This window comes from Medicago truncatula, chromosome 2, assembly GCF_003473485.1.
Source record: "Medicago truncatula cultivar Jemalong A17 chromosome 2, MtrunA17r5.0-ANR, whole genome shotgun sequence".
Taxonomy (NCBI): Eukaryota; Viridiplantae; Streptophyta; class Magnoliopsida; order Fabales; family Fabaceae; genus Medicago; species Medicago truncatula.
In genome coordinates, this window is record NC_053043.1 from 6,609,906 (window position 1) to 6,636,782 (window position 26,877).

Here is a 26,877-nt window from a genome sequence, read left to right on the forward strand (position 1 = left end):
TCGGGTCGGGTCAAAATAAAAGAAGATTGAGAAGAAGAAAAACACTGTATAAGGGAAGATGTAATCAAGGATTTGCAACTCTTGTTTTCTGTTTCTGCGGCGGCGCTCCATGGGAAAGAAGAGGACTCAGTCAAATTAGGTTAAACTTGTAGAAATCTAATCTCTTGTTTGGGCCTTAAGGCCCAATACCGAAATACTTTACTTTTTTAAACAAACACGTGACTTTCAAAAAGAAATACCTTGCCTTCTATTATAAATAAATAATAAATACCTTGCCTTTTATTTCAGAAAAAAACAGTAGTAAATGATATAAAAAATGACAAACTATTATTAATTAACTTAGTTTGATGTTGTGATCTATAAGTTATTTTGTTTTTTGTTTATGTATAGTAATTTTTATGTTTTCGTGTGTGTATGTGTGTGAAGTTACAACTATGCCCTTGAGTGGGTTCTTACGAACCGTGTTACGTTCCCCGACTTTACGTCCCTTCACCAGCCGATCGAACCTACGTAAGAACTCGTTCCTGACTACATTGGATCTAACAGTGTGTTTAAGAAGCAAAAGTTAGTTATCCTCTTCCAAGTTTCAGGAAGTAGCATTAACATTAACTATTCAAAAGAAAAACTCACTGCTGTCTGTGATATCTTCTTTATTAGTTAGTCTTAATGTTGTTGTGGTGCATAAGCAATATCCATCTATACTACAGGTGCCATCATTTATATATCATAAAGTTATTGTATTACATCAAACTATAACACATTTTGCAGAAGAAGTTAAATGACATGAAGCGCAATTGAAATAGCAGCATGCTCATGCTGTTCCACTGATGTGGTTTTCCCATCCCTCCTAAAAAGGTGGAAATATGAGACAAAATGGTTAGCCTAAAATTACGGCGTGAGTTTCGATATATTATAGTTAGATATGAAACTTTCCGGGGACTTATCTTAGAACCATTGTTTTGAGCTTCATAGGGTATTCCCATGAGCAATAGTTGAGACTAATATCTTCAATTAGAGGGAGTTAAAAAAAATTACCCAGGGATTTATAAAAAGGAGGAAGGAGGTAGTACTTATACCTATAATGGAGGAAGATATAATATGGTTCATTTCAGGATCTAGAGGCTAAAGAACATCTGTGGTTTTTATTACAGTATGTGAAATCTAATTCTAATTCTAATTCCTCACAAAAGACACTGAATTCATATTTGTCCCTAAGAGAAAAAATAATTCTTGTCAGGGACTAATGTGAACTCGTTAACATTTCCCTTGAACTTATTATAACTTTTGTCAAGCAGGGAATCTATTTATTGAGTCAAATGTTATGGAAGAAATGAAGCTTCGGCTAGATAAGTGATGAAGATAAACTCAGGATGTGGAAGCTAAAATTAGTAAATGTGAGATGAGTATGGTTATGACGAATGTGAACTCGTTAACATTTCCCTTGAACTTATTATAACTTTTGTCAAGCGGGGAATCTATTTATTGAGTCAAATGTTATGGAAGAAATGAAGCTTCGGCTAGATAAGTGATGAAGATGAACTCAGGATGTGGAAGCTAAAATTAGTAAATGTGAGATGAGTATGGTTATGACGAAAACCCACTCACCACTTGAATAAAATGTCATTGAATAAGAAAGAGTAACGATGTAGGGGCTATTTATTTTTTTGTGATTTTGACTTCTATAGTATTATATTGTATGTGGAAGTAATGTATCATATCCCAATTTGAAAATAAATGCTAATTTTTTTTTAACAAGCTAAATTAGCCTACCAAAATTGTTACTCAAGCTAAATTGTCACTAGCTAACACCATTAGACCAACTCAAATGAGTTGAAAATAAATGTAAATTGATGTCGTTAGCTTATTCCCTTTTGAGAGACTAAAATGAGTTTCATGATTTGTGAGGGACTAAGTTGTCCCTTGATTTTTCATTACAATGCCGCTATGTGAGATAACTAATGTTGTAAATGCTACATCACATAATTAACTAAGCAGTCCACATAATCGATTAAGAGTTAATTGAGTCATAAAATTTTCTTAAGGGACAAATGTGTGTTAACTAAATCCTTATGGGTGCTGAGAGATTGATTGTGCATACTTTCTTATCATACTACGCTCATTCAGAAATCTGACTTATGAAGGAGTATGGAAATAAAGATTCTTGGACTAAATTGTTCAGTGTTTCTAACATGGGAGGTGTTAATTCTTATCCTCATTCGAAGGCACTTTATGTTTATGAGGATAATCAGGTGCTGCTCGAGTTAAAGTCAAAGTTGGTTGTTTACAATTCTACGGATGGTACTTTTAAGACTCTTAAAATTCCAATGCGCCCCTGCCATAATTGGATGATTCCGGAAGTCTACCAAGAGAGTTTGATATCTGTTATTCTTAATAGTTAATAGTAGAATCTATGTAGTAATATAGATGCTATGTTACGCCCCATGGTTTATGAAAAATACATCCTAACTGCAACTGTTAAGTTAATTTCCATTTGTATTATGTACCTTATGTTTTATGAAGAACCCATCCAATGGATTCTTCAATTTCTTAACTGCAACCTACATGCTCATTTCCATTTATGTTATGTATTTTATGTTTGTTGGTTACCATTGATTGCTATTATATATTCTTCGATGAAATTCTCAGCATGAGAAAGTGGTGTGTTAGGTTTGATTTATTCGATGGTTAAAGTTTTTGTTTGTTCTTTCATCATGCATTTCAATATATAATGTAGTGGTTTGGTTTTCCAAGATTGGAATAAGATTTATGCTCAGTCACTTGTATGTTTGTTAATATGTATGCCGATTGCCATAAAAATTTCATTATTGTGCTACAAAACCGCATTGTTGCTGGGATGTCTGAACCTTAACCTTTAGGTTCACTTGTATGCAGTCTCTTGATTTGAAAGTGCTCCTGCGGAATGTAATTAATGTTTTGTTGAAGAGGGAGATATTGAGGAATGTAGAAATTATCATTAATTAAGAGTCACTAATAATCATTTTACAACTATGCCTGTTAAATTTAGAAAGTCAAACTCTTCTCGTTGAGCTGACACATATGGTAAAGAGTTATTAAGTGATTATATATGACAGTTGTGTTTAAGAGAGTTTGATGATGTGATATTTTGATATTTCCGGGTGATAGATTTAAAGACTCAATTGTTTTATTTTAAGAATGTCAAAAAGGTAGTGAGATAGAAGTAGGAGATGAAGAAACCACTACTCAGCTAGCTAGAGCTGTTTACTTGATTAACATCAGTAGCAAGGATTATTCGGCTTATCATCTGATTCACTATTTTATTTTGATCATCAGGTTTTGGTTATTTTTCTTATCGTCTGATTTCATGATTTGGGACATATTTCATATTGAAATGTCGTGTTAATTTGGGAAATTTTTGCCTAATTGTTATTATAGGATAAATTGGGACGAGTTTAGTTTCTATCCCTAATAACTACGAGGATTAAGATGTTTTAACATATATACAAATACGTGAATTTGATAAACACAGTGTTGTTCTCAGTTCTTTCTAAATAGCTTGATTTAATTGTTCCAAAGTTATATCTTCCATTATAACCAAAACTATCACACATGAAAAATGTGTCATTACAAGGAAAATAGTATTGGTAGAGATTTTTGAGAGGTGGCTCTTGTTCATATGGCTGAGCACCAGAGAAGTCTATTTTGGTTGTAATTAAATAATTTTTTATTTTTTTACCTTTAATTGATGAGTATTTACTAAAATGAATGACATGGTAACATTTTTTTATACAAGCAGTGTTCTAAGGGATCCAAATAACTGACTGTAGCTCTCTCTCATGTTGCAAGAAATTTGTATTGTTTATATAACGGACTAAAAAAGAGAACAATATCCGATTTATATGTTAATGGACTAGAAAACAAACGCTCAAAAGGTTGGAAAAGTGCAGCCAATTTAGCATTCTTTTGCTGAGTCTTGAGAAAAGGGTTATTCTTAGGGCATCTTTCTTGAAATTTCTTGTGTCCAAAGGTTTGATTAAGGATGCTAAATTGGCTTCATCTTTCCAACTTTATGAGTGTTTGTTTTTCAAGAAGTTCGTGAATTGCTTTGAGGAAGAAGCTTCTCAGCTGTTGAAGTTGTATGAAGAGAAAATAGATGTTTTCAATTGGTGTTGAAAAAAGATTTTAAGCTGGGAGATTCGCGAGCACAATCTAAAAAGTTACACCAATCATGATTTGTGACGGACTAACTTGTCCCTTCCCTTTAAAAAAAAAACGTGTGCCTTGATTTTTCATTAAAATGCCACTATGTCAGTAAATAATGTTGTTAATGTTACATCACATAATAAACTTAGTAGATTAAGAAACAATTGAGTAATAGATTTTTGTCAAGGGACAAATGTGTCCCAATTATTTTTTTAAGAGCCAAAAGTTACATTTCTTATTAGACCATTGAATCATGTATTTTTGTGAGGGATTGTAATGTGTTTTCATTCAAATAAAAAAAAAGAAGTAAACCAACTAAATAATCCTTGTATCGAATTTTCAATTTGATCTATGAGAACATGAATATTTCAATTTGGTACACGACTTTGTAAAATGTTTTTCAAGTTCGTCGTCCTCTATGTCAATGTTCATTGAAAACACCGTTAACAATGATGATGTGTCACGAGGGAAGTTTAAATGATCATCCATTAAACTTTTTTGTTTTTATTTTTTTAGGGTATCCATTGAACTTTTAACTACCACACAAGTTAGTTAGACACTCATTCATTTAAATATATCCCCCTCGAGCTTTCATCCACATACATTGTTGTTGGTGCTCCATCAACGAGACACACCACATGCTTTCATCCACGGTTGGTTAACAAGGAAAGTTTGAAAGATTATTACATTAAGAGTCACCAAACAAATACGTTGATTGTTTGTACTATAAGCTTATAACATATACAATTATACATATACACTGTTCATAAGTCTACGATATAAAAATAACTTAAATATAAACACTTATCATGAAAGTGCATGTGCTATAAGCTTGTAATTTTCATAAGTATCTGATATAGCTTATTAAAACAACTTATAACATATAAACATCAATTTAACATTATTTTATCTTTTACTATAAAAATATAGTAACACACAAACGTTCATCATGATAAGTGTTTGCGTTTTAAGCTACAAATAAAGTTGTTTATCCAAACATGCCTATGTAAATTTACATGTTCTCAACTTCAACTTCAACTCTTCATCTTTCCCTCACTCAAAAGAAAACTTCCACTTTTCACATTTGAGACAGGAAGGAAAGATACTAACTTCATTCACCCAACCAACCAACCAACCAAGCAGAACAACAACGATGGATCGACACACAGCAACAACAATGGTATGAATCGAACATTCTTATTACTCTGATTTTGTTACTATCATCATGTTTTGTTACTATCGGAGAACATTGCTCTTCCCTAATAACCTCAAATTCAGATTCAAAACACTAACAGTAACACAATCTTCATTTCTTCTCCAACCCTTTTCTTCATCTACCAAACAACAACAACACTCTTTCACAGTTAACTATCTCATTCAAAATCTTGGTTTCTCCCCACAAACAGCTTCCAAACTCTCCAAACGACTTCAACTCAACAACTCACAAAAACCAGACTCAGTCCTCTTATTATTCAAATCCTATGGCTTCTCAAACTCCCAGTTATCAACTCTCATCAAAACCTACCCTAATCTTCTCTCTGTTAATCCCAACAAGACCATTCTTCCTAAATTCAACTTCCTTCTCTCAAAGGGTGCTTCAAATTCAGACCTTGTCTACATCATCTCCAAAAATCCTTTTATATTGTGTCGAAGCTTGGAAAATACAATAACCCCTTGTTATCATTTTATCAAAAGATTCTTACTTTCTGATCAATCTATCATCGCTTCTCTCAAACATTGCGCTTGCTTGCTTTATTCTAAAATCCCATCTCACAATATTCAATTCCTGCTTCAAAATGGGGTACCTGAGTCTAAAGTTTGTATTTTTTTTCGAAATTGGTATTCTATATTTGCTGAGAACCCTCCAAGATTTGAGAAGGCGGTGGTGGAAGTAAAGGAATTAGGATTTAAACCCGAAACAACGTTTTTCATTGTTGCATTGCGTGCTAAGATTAATAGAAAATTCCTTTGGGAAAGGAAGATTGATGTCTATAAGAAATGGGGTTGGTCTGAAGAAAGTTTTGTCTCGGCATTTTTGAAGTATCCATGGTGTATGTTGGCATCTGTTAATAAAATTGAGGCAACAATGAATTTTTTTGTTGATCACATGGGTTGGAACCCTATTGTGCTTGCAAAACACCCAATACTTCTTTTGTTGAGTCTTGAGAAAAGGGTTATTCCTAGAGCTTTTGTCTTGAAATTTCTTGAATCCAAAGGTTTGATTAAGGATGCTAAATTGGCTGCAGCTTTCAAAGTTTCTGAGGATGTGTTTTTGAAGAGATTTGTGACTTGCTACGAGGAAGAAGCTTCTCAACTGTTGAAGTTGTATGAAGAGAAAAAAGATGTTTCCAATAGGATGTTGAAAAAAGATTTTAAGCCGTGAGATTGGCGACCACAATCTGAGAGAAGTTACATCAAGGGTCTTTGCGACACGACCATGGTCATCTACTGGATTTGACGGTGACTGCAATCTAGAACCTTGTTTTGAAGATAGCACTGATATGCAAGTGGTGTCTCACATCTGTGATTTTTTTGGGGTTTCAAATAGTCAGCTTTGATTGGTAACTAGTATCAGCTCATCAATTACTTGACCATCCTATAAGATTTCTTCATTGATTAAAGGGAAAACCACGACCATTTAGACTAGGATTACTTGTTGTATTTGACAGATGAAATAATATGAGTTTTTGTGATCAAAGATACTTCTTCATCTTCCATCTTTTGCCTATTTTTTTGCATATCCATGTGTGTTATTTTGTCAAGAGTCTTGCTTACCAAAACATGGAGCAATAAATCCACCAGAGCATTTAAAATATGGGTGAAAAATACTAAGGTCTTTTGGATGGTTTTTAAACTAATAACGACTTTTGCAAGAACATAAGTTATGTATTTTGGTATGCGGTGATATTTCTATAAAATAAGGTCGTTGGTTGTATCATTATTATATAACTTTAAATTTCACTCTTTGTTGCAGAAGTATCATTCATTCTTGTCGTATAATACAATTTTGCTAGTGGTTTTGTTAATACAAAAGTTCATTGTTTCTAACTCCCAGTTGGCGGTAATCCTTTTGAGGATCCAGTGGTGTGTGGCTTCATATATGAGCTTGGTAATTATTCTTGTTCAGTTTGTGTACTCCCCTTTTCATTTTGATAGAAATTTGGTTAGCACCAGCCTCACTGGCTGCTTATAGGTTTGGTTATTTATATGTCGTAGAGTCGAGTAAGGGGCAGAAGAGGTTGATGTACCTCACAAAAAATTTGACATCTTGATGAATAAACTATGCCATGGTAGAACTGTTTATGATTCATTTTTCTGTTGATTGGTTCTTGAATTTTTGAAAGGTTATTATATCAGCAACATTTTCTTTTATTATTACCAGCTAAAAGGTTATTATATCAGAAACAATTGTTTTCTTTGAGGGCCTATAATGTTTGGATCTTAACAGAAAGGGAGAGAGTAGAGTAGAGTAGTTGGTACTTTGTATCATTTACTAACATTCTTTAGGCTAATAATTGTGTTGTATTCACAAATGTAATTAGGAACTGTGCTTCACTTGTTCGTTTGTATGACTCTGGTCTTGTTTCTGATATTGCTTATTTGCATGTTGTTCTAGTTCTCTTTACTGGAGTTTTTCCCTTTATGACACAATCGTTTATCACATTACTTGTTCATATAGTGAATTTGAAGGGACTTATCCCACAACACCTTTATGGTGATATACATTTTTCCATATCAAAGATGAAGCAACTTGGGTTTTTGTAAATATGTAAAAGATGTTAGAGAAACTAATGATATGATATATACTGATGAGGAAGATAATGCCACAACTATTAGATGTTTGTAGAATCATTCTACGTCAATGAAGAACCTTTTGCAAATGGGATCGAATTCTAAGGAAAGAAAAAAAAATGTGTAGGAAAGCTCAAAATATCCGCTAAAAAGTTAAAAAATTTACTTAATATGGAAAATATTTTTTAAAAATAGGAAACGGGAAATTCTATCAATAATCGAAACCAACTTTGTCACTGATGACTATATTTATTACAACCATATTGGATGAGATTTGAACTTTTTCTCTTGCAATCATAAACTCCAACCACCGAACTAATACCTCGTGGACAATATCAAAGTATTTTTATTATAATTTTAGTTCTTTACTTTATTTTATTTTCTTGATTACTTGTTCAAAAAAATATTATTTTCTTGATTAGGTTTATGACCTCCAAGTTTTTTTTCTCGCACTTAATAAATGTTTAGCTTAAAAAATGTTAATTTTTTATTTTAATTAAAATAATAATTTAACTTCATGTAGTAAATTGTTCAATTTTTTTTTTCTTTTTTTAGAAACCAAAATGTAATATATTAATAATAAAACCAAATCCCCTAGCACAAAGTGTATGAGAGAGGAAGAGTAACATCAGCAACATAGTTTGAACGGAGAACGGAAAACAAAAGGAACAAAAGTATCCAATACCTAAGCACATAAGAGGATTCATGTGCCGGTTGTGATAACCAAAACCAAAAGCAATACTTGCAAATTTTACCTTTAGCCACACAAAAGTAAGTAACTTAATAGCTTACTTACTTCAAAAAAAGTAAGTAACTTAATATTCTCTAGAAGTTTAGGTAAATAGCCTGTTGTATTATTAAAAATCTTGTTGTTCATTTTCTTTTAAATAACTCAAGTACACGCTAGTCGTATGAGAGTTAATAAGGATCACATACTCTTGAGAACCCTACCAAAGTGTCAAACTAAACCAACTGATCCGATATACCTATTCTGCTGGATGAGCCAAAGAAAAACCTAGCCAATTCCGCACTAAATGCCACAAAGAACCAACAAAGTCACAGAACAGGAACAAAATGTCTTGTTGATTTCACATCACTGCATCTACTGACACATATAAGAGGCATGAGGAATTACACCTCTTTTGAATAGATTGTCCCTTGTGGGCAATCTATTTCAAAGCAGCCGTCGCGCAAACAGAGACACCTTTAACAAATTAAGTTTCACATATTCAACAGTACTATAAATATTTCGGACAAAATATTTTTTCAAATATAAATATAATAAATATATTATTAATATTATAATTATATCATTAAGTGTATTTTATGTTTTTATTTATACATTACCTTTGAAGAATAAGCCAAAAAAATCTTTGTAATCTCATAAAAAAATAATCTTTGGAAAATATATATTTGTTCCCCCATTAACGATTTTTTTTTTACAATAATTAATTAATACTATAATTGAAGATATAAAAATAATCTTATAAAAGGATTAGAAAATCTAGGTCTCATAATTCAAAATCCGTCAAAAAGAAGAGAATATTGAATTCAAATTTTGAAGAAAAACAAAAGATTCAAAAACCCTTTTTTTGTGTTGCTATTTGCATCCAATAATCAATTTTGTTGAAGAATCACTTTCCAGTGAACGTTGATTCTTATAAAAAAAAAAAAGCGCTTTTGAAGAAGAATGGAAGTTCCGAAGGATCAAATCGCCACTCTTCTCGAAAATGGACTCTACAACTCCGCCCAGATCCTCGTAAGTTCAAAACCTATTCTTCTTCTTCTTCTTCTTCTTCTTTTTTCCCTCTTTTTTTTTTTTCGCATTTGAGTTTTAATTCTACACTAAAAATTGTTGCTTTTCGATTCATTTATTAATTTGGGTTTAATTAAAAGTTTGTGTTTTTTGAATAACAGGGTTGTTTTCTTGTTTCTTCACCTGCTGCAAATGCTGAATCTTCTCCTCACCTCAAAATTGAAAGCTTGGTATTTGCAAAATTCAATTTTTTATTTGAAATTTTAACTCAAAGTTTTTGAATTTTCAATCTTGAGAAGTTCATTGAAGTCATTTTCTGCGTGCAGGTGCTACTTGGTGATTCATTCTACCGCGAAAGAGAGTACCGTAGAGCCATTGTAAGAATCTGTGATATATCTTTCTTTTGAATATGTAGCTGCAAATCATGACCCATTTGGATAAACAGCTTAATCAAGCACTTATAGTATAAACACTTATCGTATGAAGTTTTTTTTTATAACAAAAGATAAAATAAAGTCAAATTGTTTATATATAAGCTATAGCATAAGATAGCTGTTTTCACAAGCTATCTTAGAGACCTTATAGAAATAAGTTGAAAATAGCTTAAGGACATAATATAAGTTGTTTCCATAAGCTCTACCAAACTGTTTGTAAGTGCTTATGTTAGTAGATAAGTTAACTATGCTATCTCTTTCTTTCTTTTGATTATGCAGTTGGAAACCATGTTAGTAGGTCAGTTGACTGTGCTATCTGTTTTCACAAGCTATCCCAAAGAGCTTATGAAAATTAGTTGCAAATAATTTACGGGTTGTTTCCATAAACTCTCACAAACAGTCTCACAAGTGCTTATGTCGGTCGACAAGCTAATCCTACCAAGCTCCATTGCTTACGTGTTTACTAGGCTTTCTTAAAGCTTTTCTGAAATATTTTTGGGAAGTCTTGTCGATTATGATATTTTTCCGTTTATGAACAGCACACATATAAACAAGCTTTACAGTACTACAAGATGATTCCCAAACAGAGCATGTCATCTGCTCGGAGTTCATTATCGTCAAATAGGTCTTCTTCTCCGAATTCCTGCAATACATCAGTAATCAATGAAAATGAGGTGAGCTGTTTTATGTTGTGTTTATCTAATTCATGATAGTTGGATTGGTTTTTGCTGTGGTTTTAAGGGTTTGCATGTCCTACAGGCTACAGGTTGTTTATGATGTTACCTTTTTGTTCTCTAATCTCTTTAACAGGTGAAGTTCAAAATTGCATCATGTCATTGTTTTCTAAATGAGAACAAAGCAGCTCTAGTTGAGGTTTGTCTATTCTCTTCCACTCCCCTTTTATAGATTGGACCCCTACTTGAATAAACAACTTGACTAAGCGCTTATAACATAACCGCTTTTCTTACAAGTGTTCGTGTATAAGTTATTTCTATAGCAAAAGTCAAAACAAAGTCAAAATATTTTTATATAAGCTATTTTCACAAGTTATCTTGAGAATGTTTGGAAATAAGCTGAAAACAGCTTATGGACATGGCATAAGCTCCCTCAAACAGTCTCACAAGTTCTTATGCTAGTAGATAAGCTTGAATAAGTCAATCCAAACAGACCTTAGATTCAAGAGTGTTTAGTGCTTACCTCATTAACTGTTTTTCAAAAATATTAAAATCTTTCTTGTGGCTATATTTTGATGCAAAGGAATGCTGATTCCTATGTATATGGGGATTATCCATGGAGAAAATTGGCCTAAAATGACTGTACTCTGTATATTTTGTCAGTTTTCACTATGGCTGTTTTTAATGACAAAGATTTTAAATTTTGCGTATTTTATTGGTCTGTTTTCAATTGTCATTCCTCATGAGTTGTTCGTGTCACATCACAGATGGAAGGAATTCCAAGCAAAGCTAGAAATTTGCCGATGAATTTGTTATTAGGAAAGCTATATCGAATTTCTAGACATAGTCGAGCTGCTGTTGCTATTTACAAAGAATGCCTAAGGTTTGTAAAATCAATTTCTCATATGCAGAATGAACCTTTGATGTGGCACCAATATTCCCCTTTAAATGCTGTCATGGATTCATTTATAATTTTATTTTTGTCATAGTATACCCCGCTAGCATCCTCATGATTGAACTGATAGCACTAGCTCATGTCAAATATGTTTTCAATGTTCGTCCATTCAACGGCGCCTTATGTTTTTGGCTGTCATAGACATATCATCTTAAACCTCGTATATAATTTGCATTTTGTCAAGCTCTTTTCTGTTATGATATTTGACTGATTGCTTTCACTTTAGGAACTATTAAACGTGTTGTATATTTGTTGAATTGGCTAATTGCTTTGAGCTATTTATTATTAAATTACTATTGGATTTTAAATTGGATTTTGTATTTCTTTTTGCCAGACATTGCCCTTTTATACTTGAGGCTATCACCGCTTTATCAGAAATGGGATCTACTGCAAAAGACATCATTTCATTGTTTCCGCAGGTTTGTTGTTGATTCAGCCCTTGGCCACCCCCAATATGATCCGTTGGTCTCCTAGAGAATTGGGGGCTTTTAGTTTTTAATATCTCATTGCTTTTTATCCAGAATTTTGGATCGATTTGTAAGATTTCAGTTTATTTATAATTTGAATGCTCTCCAAGAATATAATTGGTGCACAAACCTCAAATTTCAGACTCCAAATAGAAGTGTGAGGGCTCCATTTGATCCTACTGACTCAAGTCGTTGGCTTCAAGTAAGTTGTATATAATAATTCAAATTTGTCATTGTGATTTAAAGTACTCACTACTGTTTATCAGCTTAGAGGTTTTTGCTTGTTACGACAAATTGGCAATGTAGAAAACTCTAAACAACGTCATTCTTTACCAGCATAGCATATATACCACATGGAATCCTTGAGAAATAACAAAAGGTGACTGCGGGTCTATTGATTGAACAAATATTAATTTTTACGGACTATTTCAATGATTTCATGGTATATCTATAACGTATTGAGCTTGACAAGTTTGGATGTCGCAATATAATAATCAATTGCAATGTGAAATGCAATTATTCCAAACAGATTCTTTACTGAATAATATTTACATTGATAAGTACCGATTCTCTTGCCATGCGGTTGGTGTTCTTTGTTTTCTATACATGATATAATATGGAGTGATGCATTTGATTTTGTTAATTTGGTATACATGCTAGATGTTTTTCTTTGTTGAGCTGCATCATGAAACTTGTTGTGGTGAGCCTACACCGAACAACTTAAGTTTTTGGGATAGTTAACTTTTGACATAGCAACAAAGCCTCTCTAACCTAGTGGTTGATAGTTTGAACTTTAATCCTTGCTTCCCCTATTGTTCTCACATATATTAATTCTGCTTAAAACCTTCAAGTTGAAAGAATTTTGCATGAGGTGACATATTAGAGATATAAACAATCATTCCAGGGTTGCATTAAACAGCCTAAAAACTGTTAGGATAGTCTTTTCTTTTTTTCTTTTTTTAAAAATCGATAACTCATTGTGATATTTCCACTGGTGTTTCTTAGGTCAACATTCAAAAGAATACCTTTAAGTGTTCATATATTTTGCAATAAAATTGTAAATGTACACCAACATCTCCAAGGGGGCATGCATTCTATATCACATAATCTTATTCTCTAAAGATAATGACCATAAAAACAGGCATGGAAAAATCTTAAATTTTGTTTCTTCATATACATGGATTGAAGAATCATTTGAATTTGGCATCATCTGTTTCATGGATTGTGTTTTATATTGCCCGGAAAACCCTTGAAACTTGGCAAATTCTGATTAATTTTTTCGTTACTTGCCAGCGCTACGTTGAAGCTCAGTGTTGCATCTCATCAAATGATTACAAAGGTGAGATATTACATTGTACATGGGGTTGTATGATTAAAAGTGTGATGGAGCTGTAGGATGTCATTGCTAAAACATCTTTTCGATGGACATACATAGCCCTTAAGACCAATTTTTTTCACACCTAAAGTTTATGATATTATGAGTCGTACTCTACATTATTTAAGTGACTCATTTTTTCAGCATAACCTTGTTCTCTTGTTTTGATCAAATATTCAAATTGAAAAGAAGATTTTGTTAATTTGTTTATACTTTGTAGTTTATTAGTTTGTACTATTTCTGTGATGTGTCTGACAGTTCTAGACATGCAGTTTGAATTTGTTTCCTATTCTGGCAGGTGGCTTGGAACTATTTGCTGATCTTTTGCAGCGTTTCCCTAATAATACACACTTAATACTTGAGATTGCAAAGGTTAGACTTGTTGCAATGATTTAGAACTTGTGTGAATATATCTTTTTAATTAAGTAGAGTATATACTAAGTTTTAGCTACTCCCTCCGTCCCTTTTTTTATAAGCATCCTTTTGTAAGTACAAAAGAGTGCTTATTAAAAGAGACAGATGGTACATTGATTTTCAAAAAGTACATTGAAAGAGGATACATAAATTTTCCAAAAGTTAAGGTCCAGTCGTATTATAGTTTTTTAAAATTAGCACACCACAATAAATTAGCACGCTCACACATGAAATTAGACTCAATATCTTAAAACACCAACTTGACAAAATTGCACGAAAGAAAAAATATATAAATTTCATAACAAAATAAAATAAGTAAAACAATGTAGATTTTTTGTACACAATTTCCTCAAATTGTTCATTTAACATGTAAACTCTGATGTATATTGTAAATGAAGGTTGAAGCTATTATTGGAAAGAATGAAGAGGCCATTACGAATTTTGAAAAGGTAATAAAGTTATAGTTTATTATGTTATAAATTTATTGTTGCTTCTCTTCCTGCTTATTTGTTATGTAATTTGGTAATTACAGGCTCGATCAATTGATCCATACATCATAACATATATGGATGAGTATGCAATGCTTCTAAAGCTAAAGTCTGATTATTCTAAGCTGAACAAGTTAGTGCATGATTTGTTGAATATTGATCCTGCAAGACCAGAGGTTTTTGTGGCTCTATCTGTTTTATGGGAAAGGAAAGATGAGAAAAGGGCATTATCGTATGCTGAACAGGTTAGTAGTATTATTTAATGCCGGATGGATTGAATTATATCATCTATTAAAGAATTTCTTACAATTGACTGATTATTTGGTTATTAGAGTATTCGAATTGACGAGAGGCATATACCAGGGTACATAGTGAAGGTAATCAAATTGTTTTAGTTTAGATCAAATAGGGGTCTATTTTCTATATTTATGTTTGTAGATGACAATGCAAGTATTGTGATTTTGATCTGACAAGTTGAGTTTATTTAGGGAAATTTATTATTGACAATGAAACGGCCGGAAGCAGCCGTGTCTGCCTTTAGAGGAGCCCAAGAATTGAGACCTGATATACGCACATACCAAGGTTTATTTTTTACCGGATAATACATTTTGCAGCATTGAGTTGCATCTTTTCCTGCAACACCATTCATGTTTTTGCTACCATTCTACTGTAAACGCGAAGTGCCAATTATGGAAATGCAAAAGTTTACATATTTTGACATGAATCTCATTTTTCTTTTTCAGGTTTGGTTCATACATATTTGGCGCTTTTTAAGATCAAAGAGGCTTTATATGCTTCTAGAGAGGCAATGAAAGCGATGCCTCAATCTGCAAAGGCTTTAAAATTAGTAGGTGATGTGCATGCCAGTAATTCTGGTGGGAGAGAAAAGGTAACTTGTTAAATTTTTATGACAAAGTATCTTCAGGCTATTATCTTAGTTTTCTTATGTGTTGAACTTAATGCATTCATCATACAGGCGAAAAAGTTCTATGAGTCTGCGTTAAGGCTGGAACCTGGTTACCTTGGTGCTGCACTAGCTTTGGCTGAGCTCCATGTTATCGAGGGTCGAAATGGAGATGCCGTGTCGCTGCTTGAGCGATATCTTAAAGACTGGGCTGATGACTCTCTTCATGTGAAATTAGCACAAGTTTTTGCTGCCACAAATATGCTGTCGGAAGCTTTGTCGCATTATCAGGCTGCATTAAGGTGAAAGATCTCATTCTGTAAACATCTGTTAGGGCATAGTGCACTTTACCCCCCCCCCCCCCCCCCCCCCCCCCCCCACAAAGGTGGAGTTATAAAATAATTTAATTTTGCATCACTTATATGGATTTGGCGATTTTATATCCCGGAGATATAAAGCAACGGTGGATCATATCGAAATAACCCCTTTCACTCAATCCTTTTATGCAGTAAACTTCCCCGCATTTAAGAATTGATTGAACCCTTGTAGTTAGGGAATATCCATGTGATATGCCTCTGTGTTTGTGATTTTTCATGTTTTTGACATTTATTATGATTACAGGTTAAACCCCCAGAATGAAGCAGCAAAACGGGGTTTAGAGCGTTTAGAGAAGCAAATGAAGGTTTGTTTTTTTTATTTATTCATTTTGTTTTTCATAATGCTGATGCTTAATAATATTTCTCTCGCCCATTATTTGCACAGTTTTTATATGAAAGAATAGATGCACGGTTTAGGCTAACATTAAATTTTGATTGACAATATTAGAGGATAAGTTTGAGTGAAGTACAATTTTGTGATTTTGTATCTGTTCAGGGTGTAGATCCTGATGCACCTGAAGAAGATGAAGACAATGATGTTGAAGATGGTGATGGAGATCAAGACGAGACTGAACTTCTATGAGTATCGGTATCCAAACGAAGGGAAAAGTACCCTTGGAAATAGTATATATTGTTTTGAGATGGCCTTAGCAGTAGGGTGAAATGAGAATTACCTTGGTGGCCTATGAGGAAGGTTTTCACTGTCTTAGCAAGAGTTCACATCTAAAAACAAGGAATTTAATTATCGACAACTGTTGCATCTGGTGACCGTATTAACATGGAATGCATGGATTAGATGCTGCAATTCTCATTTATTGAGTGAGTGGTTTGGTTGGACTATGGTCAGAATGTTGGAAGTTCAAGCTGGCGAGTTCAAATATGTATTATTAAGCTCAAGCTGGAGGCTGTGTTATCTCTATTGTAAGATTATTTCTGTGCTCCTGGTTATATATTTGTAAGATATATGTTAACCAATGTTTGGTCACAAGTTCAGATGCAGTGTAAAATTACAATTTTTGTTTCTCTAGTCTTGTAAAACAATTGCTTACTTTAATTGTTTTCATCACGAGTCAAATTACGATTCTTGTTTTGATTAAGAGCCAATTAAGATTCTATCCATATATTTGCTTCTCTTTCTTCTTTATTCTCTAGTCTTGTAAAAGGATAATGAATATAATTTTCAAGAAAAGAAAAGAAAACGAAAATGTATTCAAACATGCAATGCTATTAATGCTCTCTTCCTGCAAAACTAATAGTTACATTAAGATGTGATTAATAATATAAATAAATTTTACAGATACTTTATTATTACTAATATTTGTGGAATTTCAGAATATTTGTGGAAAACTAATAGCATTTATGAAATACTTTATTATTACTAGTATTTGTGGAAGGGTTAATTAAGTTTTTGTTCCCTACAAATATCTGCAGTTTTGTATTTAGTCCCTACAAAATTTTTCGTTAGTGCTTTTAGTCCCTATAAAATTTTCCGTCAGCATTTTTAGTCCCTATCAAAAATTTCCATCAACATTTTTGGTCCCTAAAATGCTTAAGGAAAATGTCACAGGGACTAAATGTGTGATTTTATTTTTTAAGGACTAAAAACAAAACTGTGAATATTTTATAGGACTAAAAACTTAATTAATCCTTTGTGGAATTTCATAATTATTCACCAATAATATAAATAAATTACAGATATGCAATATTTGACCATTTTATCACACGTCCAAAAACACAGATGATAAAATATGACAGCATAGTCACATTAAGATGTGATTAATAAAACCTGTTCACAGTCAATTATGAAATTACTTTATTTTACAAGTTTATAGTATTTTCCTCTTATATTATTTAAAATATCATTAAAAATGTTCTAGAAAATGATATGCTGACTCATTCTCAAAATTGACTACTATTGCAAAATATGTTAAAAATATTGTTAAATATATATCATAATTCAATTACAATTACAATTACAGTTAATGACTGGACTATAACTAATATTTAGCCGTTTCAATGAATCTGAAATGTTCTAAAATGTCATTTCTGTATGGATTCATTTTTGTCACATTTGATCTGACCAATTGGCAGTTCTCCAGTAATGCATTAACACTGCATCTTTGGAAGTTGTCCAAGTCTTCAGCGCCACCATCAAAATGCACTTCCCATATATGTCCTCATAGTAATATGAGCTCTGTGTCATCATTTTTGGTTTGCTGAAATTGATTGTTATACTCGACCATCGAGAAGAACACCTCATTGCACATGAAAAGGTTTTCTGGGAGTAGGTGCTCGATTTTCCATTGATTGCAGTCTCTGTTTGAGATGAAAAACTTCAACCTATGCAGTCAAAAAAGATTGCAACATGTTTAAAAAACCCAAGTATGGTGACAAAATATCAAACATTATATAATTCTTTATAAAAAAATGCAAATTTTGTGGTGTCTGAAAGTATACTTCGAAACAAATTATGCTATTCAGAAGCACACATTCAAAAACATGCGTGATTTTTTAGAAGCAGCCCCCTACAACGAGTGGCAACATATTAAGAATTGAATAACAGTCACATAAACTCCCACCACAAGCAGCACCTCAGATTCCTCACCCTTAACAACATAATTGATCATCTAAAACATAAAATTACTGGTTTACCAAAAACCTGGAGAAAAAAAAACTGGCATGTTTGGTTTTCACTTTCTCCTTTTACATATTTAATTACAAAAATTACCAATAACCAGTATTTTTGTTTTATTTTCAGTTTTCAAGATTTTGAACATAAAAGTTGTTTTCACTATTTTATGTACAAAACTTTAAAAACAGGAAGGTAAAAAACAAATTGCCATTTTTGTAATTAAATTGAAAATTAAACTAAAAACAGCAAATATTTTCTGAAACCAAATACACAAATATAGAAATAGAGTTGTGATCAATCCTAGGATGTACCTGTAATTGGAATGCCCTGGCTCTTTCTCCTGCGAGAACTCCTCTTGTAGAGTGCAATTCCTGCTAAGTTAACACATTCAATATTAGCATTTTACAGGCATACAAATTATACCATAAAATGAAATGTCATATATACCTTTTGTGTATCATCTAAAACAGCCTTGAGAAAAGCCACGTCATGTTCAAGCCTTACATTGTCGGAGTGGACAATGTTAGATAGATTGTTGGCCTCTTCTTGAGCTAACTCTGCACCAACCAGCTTCTCTCTCAGTAATTCAATTTCCTGTAGTGTGTCAGCCATTGTTTTATCCATCTCTTGCTTGCTTTTAAAAGCAGATGCTAGATTTTTCTCGGCAGCTTCTTTGCTTGCTAATGAAGCTGCCAATTGTGCTTCCAGAATGCCAAATTTTGTTATCAGGGAGGAAACTTTAGTTTCATAGTAATTATATATATTTGAAGCAGTAGACAGTGATCCTGAATTAATGTTTTCAGGCAATGATCCGTGATCACTTTCCACCACGGGGTTTCCAAAACCTAGATTTTTTCGAAAAGAATCCCCAGATGCCAAAACCTGTTCCTCCATATTGATTTTGGCTCCTCTTGTGTGCATCTGATGCCCAGGGTCATTTTGATTTGTTCTTTGATCTGCTGCCTGAAGTATATGTAGGAAGGCAGCATAAAAATGTTATTATGTTTTATACAGCGGTCAAAGATCGTTTAAATAGAGACTATAATAAAGTATGTTTCATGAATCATGGAATGATTGGAAGAAAATAAGGGAATAACTAATAAGTACCTATAATAAAGGAAGATCTGAATTATAACAAAATGAAATAAAATACACTCGTCGCCTGATTTTCCAACAATATATAAAAATTTGAAATTCGTTATTGTTTTATCACAAGTATTAGCACCAGGGTCACTTTTTTTGTCGACAAAGGAGGGCTAAGCCCCTCATCAGGGTCACTTATCATCAAAGTAATTGGTTCCAATTTTTCATCATGGAATGTTGAAAATAACACATGACATATAGGCTTAGTTGCACTTTTAATGTCTATATTGCAGCTAATATGTGATTTTGATTCTGCAATACTTTTTTGGGAAAATTTGATCCCTCAATTTCTTTAATTGTTACGAGCTACTACTATTCCTCTACTTGAAACTTTTGAATTCCCATTTTCTACCTGAAATCTTTGCAAATTGAACTGGTTAACTAGTTTTAAACATGCTTCCCCCGAAAGCTCACCAAAAACATTAAACTCTGCTCCTAAAAAGTCTCCACTTTTCCCTTCTTCAAATCCTAATCTCTCACAAACTCCTGCAATATTCATCAACTTTTACCAACATCTAAAATTATTTTGTATCAAAATTTCATCATTAAAACCCAAATCCTAGGATAAAAATGAGTAATAGAAAAAAATTGATTGTAGGATTGTATCTACTTAACTTAGGAAATGAAGAAAACTAATTGGCAGAAAAATGTCGTGGAACCAAAATCGCATGTCCAATACAAAGGAACCAAGATCACAATCAAACCTTAATATATATGAAATGGTTGAATATTTTGTAGTTGTTCAAGGATAAGTATTCAACCATCATAAATTAAAACCACATTAGAAGAAGAGTATCCAAATTGTCCATGTGGTATTGTGTTTTGTATCAAAGCACATGGTTATGATTAAAAAGAACTTCTGTTTTACCTGAGGGAAAGAGCTTTCATCTTCCAAATGCCTGTCAATCCTATCGTCTTCATTGAATTCTTCATCATGATCAAATTGACTGTGTACGAATAGAGATTCTGACAGAGATTTCCTTTCAGAACCACGTTTAATTGCAGATGCTAGATTTTGTATAGCAACAGGGTCGATAAAACGTTGGGAAGAGTCATTTCTAAGTTGAGTGGAAGATGAATGTTTTTCAAGTATAGATCCTGGACCTTTAGTACTAGTCGGTTGTCTTCTGGAAGCGGATTCATTTTTTTCTGTTTTCAACACTTCCACCTGTCACAGCCAAGAAAAATAAAATGTTAGAACTCAGAAGTTCGATGAAAAATAAACTCATAACAGTTACTTTATACATTTGTTAAACCTGATTTGATGCCTCTTTTTTGGATCCCCCAAATGCAACAAGAAATTCCTTTTCCTTGTGCTGCACAAGGACCAGGCTAAAACCCTGCTAATACAACGGAAATCATAAGCATGCTATCAAAGCATATAAATAACATCTATAACGACTACATACGATTTTCAGTTTATATGTTGAACAAAATTTCATATTTGAAAACTGAGGAAAATTAAATTCTAGCAAATGTTTTCATCAGTAAGATTAAAGTCAAAACATGTCTTATGAACTTCCATTTAACCAGCAGGCCAAATTGTGGGATTTTAGTACTAATTCCCACTACCTTGAACAAAATCTGAGTTATAAGTGCAAAAGACTAAATGGAATACATCGAGGAAAGTCATTGTTAAGTGTCAATGCATTACGGTCAATGAGTAAACAGTGTAATTAACAGCATGATACTAGCAATAGATTAATGATACATAAACATGACAGGAAAAATAAAATGTTCACCTTGTTGGTAGTGATAGAAGAAGGAGGCGGTGCAATTTCTACGGACCATTCATTTTTTAGAATATCATATATCAAAGTCTCTCCATGTCCTGAAAGTATACAGGAAAGTTAAAATTTATAAGGAAATAGAATAAATTGAAGAGATAATAGCTCTATGCATAAAAGGCATCATTCCAAATTTCCAATGATATTTGAACTTAAAATTTACTTCCTCAGATGAGAAAAACCTTGAAAACTTGTATGCTTATTGATATACAATCGTTTTCATTATTTCCCTTGTAGTTAGTGTTGAAAGAAAAAGTAAAGAAATGAAAGACATGGGCAAATTTTTGTTATATTAAAACATACGTTTTTTCCTGCTTCCACCACCTGTAATATACCACTTAGTGCCACATAAAACACCACAGCAACCAGCTCTTGGTGATGGATGGAAACCACGCACCTTTATTCTTGACCATGCCATCTGAAATAATTTTTTCATCAAATTATATAATAAATGAATATTTAATTTGAATATTGGAAATCAATAAGTTTCATCACGATATAACTATATGGAGAGCTCACACACCGTTTCAAAGTCGAGTGAATACAAATCGTTCAAGGTCTTAGATTTTGCAGCTCCTCCAAATATAAAAAGAATTTTACCATCATAAAGAGATGCCACGTGGTTGAATCTTGGAGAAGGTGCTGTTCCCCTGAAGTAATATAATCTTTCAGGAGGTAGTACGAGGGGAAAATAAGTGCAAATTAAATTTCAGATGCATGGAAACATTTATATCATGTTGTTGTGAGTAGATAGTCCCGTCAAAATCCAAATTTTTAATTTCTAACCTTTTCTAAACAAAAAAATCATAAAAATTTCATGAAAACTTACGTGCAGTGAAGTGGAAGCCATGTTAAGGACTTGAGATCAAACATATGTAGATCATTCAGTTTCCTCCTTTTGCAATCTTCTCCCCCAAACAATATTAAAGTAGAGTTTGCCCTAACAGTTGTATGGCCGCTGCGAGCAATCTGCGAAGAACAAAACATTTGATCAGTACTGCCTATAGAGACTTAAATGAAAGAAATTAAATTATGACATGTTGATGGTCCATGTAATAATTTTATTTTTTTTTATCTTCTTTGTTTGCAATTGTTTAGTTTCATGTCTGCCTGACTGCTTAGCTAATCAAATCAGGTGTGAGAACCAAACCTTCTTCATGCATGTAAATATCAATGAATCAAGAACAAAAGTTGTTAGATGATACATCCATTAGGTAAAACTCAATGACTAACAATCAATTGCGTAACATATTTAATTTGAAAGAGAATTATTATGGTTAAGAAAGATGAAAAAAGTAACATAGGCTAACAATTGTGTTTCACATACACCACAAAATCAATATTTATACGATGAAAGTAATAAATGTAAGGATACAATTCCTCAATTATAATATTTACGTACATGAGACACCAAGCATAGACATAACAATACATGTTTCAATAATGACCAAGATCCATGATATATTAACTATTCTGATAGGAAGTGATGTGTAAAATGCAATCCAATATAGCACATGTCCTCATATTTAGATTGTGAAAATGCACATAAACAATCCACAAAATCAACTTTCAATAAAACAGGAATTTTTATTTTCAATATTCCTACCGGTATGTCTCCCTTTGCTTCAATGAGTGACCAGCACTCGGTCTCTGTGTCAAACGCCCATACTATAAAAAGCCAAAAATAACAATTAGAAGAACTCCACAACATGAATCAGGACAAAGCTATTACATTTGCAAATGACATGGGGTTGAACCAGATATTTTGTCGATTCCTGAGTCTGTTTTCCCTCCAATGAGGAGTGCCTTTTGCCCCCAAGAAACCTGGTGTCAAATTATTATCAAGCATGAGAGAATTAAAATAGGATTACATTGAATAATAGTATGAATCTAAAACAGCAAACCATTAAAAGATATGCACTTAAATCAGGGAAGTATAACAACATAGAAGGGAAGCTCAGCTATAAGAGTCATAACAACAGCCCTAAATTCTCCATTTTCCTCCTAGATACGTTTGTATTTGAAAATTTTAACTGCATCTGGCGAATACTCGGATTTTTAAGTGTAGAAAAATGTCTTTTCCATTTCCATTTTTCTTGTATATCTCTTAGAAAGCTCTTGATAAAATTTCTCTTCAAAATTTAAGATCATATAATGTTAATATCATAAAAAAAAATATTGATTATTTATCCTCTTTTTTCTGGTTGACTCGGGTAGCTTTCACCAAAACTCATCGTTATGCCAGTCATCAATTGTATGAAGTGCATACAAGGACCAAAAGAAAAAAATATATTAAAAGTCACATAAATCACAGTTGAATGCAACAACTATAGATAGAAACCATATATGAGAACAACAGGACACTCAAAAAATAGATTTTTCTAGTTGCCTAAATTTCTGTAGAACTTCCTTTCTCTCCATATAAAAAAAAAAAAAAAGAATATTTTTTCCAAGACAAAGAATCATATAACACCATGTGAGGCATCAACATGAAAAGGCTGCTCTTAAAATATACTTATTGGAAACCTATTGTCAGTTCTGAATAAAATTTGATTGGCTGCATTAGTAAGCATCTCATTTGTAGCAGCCTCAATTTACTAAGGGTGGATTTCAGGAACTTTTCATCTAAACAGACATGTTATTTCATGTCTATGATGAGAGCATCATGTCATTATTAAGGTCACTTGGAAGAAAATAATTAAACATGTCTGAATGCTGACAATTATTGACAAAAGCATATATTATATACCAAACTATGACCCTTGCAGGCTGGAATCTGTAACGGAAGACTACTTGGTGACAGGTATAGCTTAGATGACACCGTGGTCCATGAAAATGTGTCAAAATTTAGAACCTGCCAATAAAAGGAATAGTATGTTGATGTGATTAACCAGCAACCAAATAATTAGTCAATATTAATGCTCGTATAGAAACGACAATCTCTCAATCATAAATTTTCCAATTCCAAAACTAGAAATGTTCCCTCACTCACCTGCACATCGTCTAACAATCCATTTCCAGATTCACCACCAACCACTATCATCTTATTCTCAATGACACAAGCTGCATGCTATTCCAATGAATAACAAACCAGTAGTCAGTCCTTAACAATAACAGCTCATAACATTTCTACAAATTATGACATATGACGAAGACCCTATTTGGATAAACAACTGAATTCAGTGTTTATAGCATAAGAGCTTATCATATAAGTGCTTTCAAGCGATTTCTATTACAAAAGACAAAAAAATCAAACTTTTTTCATATAACCTATAAGAAGTTTTCAGAAGCTATCCTGGAGAGCTTATAGATATGTCATAAGTTGTTTCCATAAGCTCTTTTGAACGGTCACAGAAGCGTTTATGCCCGTAGATAAACTCAAATAAGTCAATTCAAACAGACAACAAATATAAAATTAAACAAAACATTCCTATAATTACATACATAGGATCTAGGAGTAGGCTTATCCCCGGCAATTGACAAGACCATCCAATTCTCTGAACTACCTGATGCACAGTTACTTATCTCAGGTCCAGTAGAAGTGAATTGGCAATCAATTTCCTCAGAATGACCACTTGACCCTTCAACTCCATCATCCTAAAAGAAGCTAAAAACTTAGTAATAACCACACTCACTGTTTCAAATTCAATTTCACACAAAGAATGAGCTGAAAAAGCTTACATTGGAGTTTGCATTTCGTTTAGGGTGCCTAAGAGGACTTCTAGTTCCTTGAGTAGTGTCAGAAAGCTGAACTTTCTTCACTCTACAAAAACAATAACACAGTGAAAACAAGCATCAATAAATAGACTTAAAACTTCAAAGAAACAATTGAAATTTCTGGCGAACAAAAAAGAAAAGGAATTGTACTATATATATCTTAACCTGCCAAGTTTCTTGTGTTTACGAGAGAATCCGAACATCTTTACTCTTCTTGTTCAAAAGCTCAAATCAGAGGTAGCTTCAACTACATGAAATGAAACACATCATATGAAAAATCACACTTTAGTGAAGAAGAAACAAACCCAACAAACAAAACACACAAAAGGGTGGCTAGTTATGGCTACATTATCATCAAAGATTGTAACTTGTCATTAGCCCAGAAAATGAATACTACTAAACACGGCAAAAACAAAGTCAACACTAAAAATGGAAGTAGAAAACAACAACATTGTTAGTTAGTGACAAGGAATCTCACCGAGAAAGTTGATGATGTTTGGTTAGTAAGAAAATTGTTGGGAAACAAAAAACACGGAAATAGAAACGGCACCGAATAGAGAGAGGTGTGTTGAAAATCCCAAGTCCCAGCAATGGAATCAGAGAGCAGTTAAAACATTGAGATTCGTTGTAGTACAACTAGAACCTCTTTTTGTTACCGTTGTTAGTTCCTAGTTACCCTTTTTTTAGGGACCTAGTTACCCTCTCTTGATCGGGTAAATAGTTATTTTTGGTTAGGCAACTTACGGTCACAATAATCGGTATTTGATTGTACATTTCGTTAATCATAGTCATAATATTGACTGTCATTTTTTTTTTTTATAGAGATCATACGACAATAAATAATTATAGAGATTGATATGACATTAAATAAGTATATTGAAATCTGATATGACAATATTATTAACGTATCATTTTAACATCAGAGTATGTTTTGACTAACTTAATACACAATCAAAATTATTTTAAAATTTGGATACAATGAAGAACTATTAGATCATCTTCAATGGAAGGGTCTTAAACATTTAAGACTCGATGATTGTTAGGTACCCCATTTGGGAGAAATTTTTTCAAGAGTCTTATAAAATTCGGAGTCTCACTTAAGACTCTAATCATAAGTGGGATTCACATTTTTTTTAATATTAAAAATTGAAATGTAATGATATAAAGTTATTGATAGTTGTTCTCATTTAAAAAATTTGTATGAGATGCTAAGTTGGAAGGATTAAATGGTTATTAAAATTAGGATCTTGTTAACAAATGTCTTAAGGATATTGTTTAAGGAACCCATAAAAAAAAATTATATTTTAAAAATATAAATCAAACACTTATTGAAATTATAACCGCACAATTTACAATACAAAAAGTTACTTTTATATGCTTAAACAATAAGGACATTGTTAACATTTTTCCATGACCTTGTAATAAGACATGATTATTCACAAATATAGTTATAGTTAACCATGTTTAATTAAGGTGTGGTTTCCATGTGCATTGATGGCTGTGTGTGTGTGACAGTGTGGGGCTCTGCATGAATACATGCATAAGTGGGACCAGCCAGGTGTCTCGTCGGTACTTGAGTTATTGGGTCAGAGGGAAAACATCAAAATATGTGGGTAACACCGACCCCACGTGGGGGTGAGTGAGAGTGATGCCTAGAGGAGTAAAGGGATGGAAAGCTGTTGCAGAACAAGCTAGCCCTTTTTCCTCTGTGAAGCTGTTGCAAAACTCGTCGTCTGTTGATTGATTCATGGAGAAACCTATCTCTTTTTGTTCTTTTACC

General features: G+C 32.8%; 3 protein-coding genes across 5 annotated transcripts; 2 read left to right on the forward strand and 1 right to left on the reverse strand.

Moving 5' to 3' along the window:
• Window positions 1-5,137: 5,137 nt before the first annotated feature.
• On the forward strand, window positions 5,138-6,899 carry LOC11446118 (uncharacterized). The gene has a single exon (XM_003593917.4). The coding sequence runs from the start codon at window positions 5,408-5,410 to the stop codon at window positions 6,563-6,565; it is 1,158 nt and encodes a 385-aa protein (XP_003593965.2). The 5' UTR covers window positions 5,138-5,407; the 3' UTR covers window positions 6,566-6,899.
• Window positions 6,900-9,480: 2,581 nt separating this feature from the next.
• Window positions 9,481-16,939, forward strand: LOC11440839 (anaphase-promoting complex subunit 7). Of its 3 annotated transcripts, XR_005644069.1 has the most exons (19): window positions 9,665-9,733; window positions 9,892-9,960; window positions 10,057-10,107; window positions 10,704-10,838; window positions 10,975-11,037; window positions 11,606-11,721; window positions 12,128-12,212; window positions 12,403-12,462; window positions 13,554-13,599; window positions 13,934-14,007; window positions 14,448-14,498; window positions 14,582-14,782; window positions 14,870-14,914; window positions 15,026-15,119; window positions 15,281-15,426; window positions 15,514-15,743; window positions 16,063-16,123; window positions 16,315-16,521; window positions 16,589-16,939. XR_005644069.1 is itself a non-coding variant. In XM_003593918.4 (18 exons), exons 1-18 carry the CDS (start codon window positions 9,665-9,667, stop codon window positions 16,399-16,401), a joined length of 1,683 nt encoding a protein of 560 aa, XP_003593966.1. In that variant the 5' UTR covers window positions 9,481-9,664; the 3' UTR covers window positions 16,402-16,939. The 3 variants fall into 3 exon arrangements, 2 of the variants coding, with proteins under 2 accessions (XP_003593966.1, XP_024632629.1); XM_003593918.4 differs by having other exon boundaries at window positions 9,481-9,733; window positions 16,315-16,939; XM_024776861.2 differs by lacking the exon at window positions 9,665-9,733 and adding an exon at window positions 10,444-10,462 and having other exon boundaries at window positions 16,315-16,939.
• Window positions 16,940-17,704: 765 nt separating this feature from the next.
• LOC11437822 (acyl-CoA-binding domain-containing protein 6) lies at window positions 17,705-25,735 on the reverse strand. The gene is made up of 17 exons (XM_003593919.4): window positions 25,576-25,735; window positions 25,263-25,344; window positions 25,062-25,143; window positions 24,825-24,977; window positions 24,373-24,450; window positions 24,130-24,234; window positions 23,138-23,204; window positions 22,987-23,048; window positions 22,210-22,349; window positions 21,904-22,030; window positions 21,684-21,798; window positions 21,336-21,424; window positions 20,850-20,933; window positions 20,462-20,761; window positions 18,898-19,413; window positions 18,762-18,821; window positions 17,705-18,158 (listed from the first exon to the last, which is right to left on the reverse strand). Exons 2-17 carry the CDS (start codon window positions 25,298-25,300, stop codon window positions 18,075-18,077), a joined length of 2,100 nt encoding a protein of 699 aa, XP_003593967.2. The 5' UTR covers window positions 25,301-25,344; window positions 25,576-25,735; the 3' UTR covers window positions 17,705-18,074.
• Between the last annotated feature and the right edge of the window lie 1,142 nt (window positions 25,736-26,877).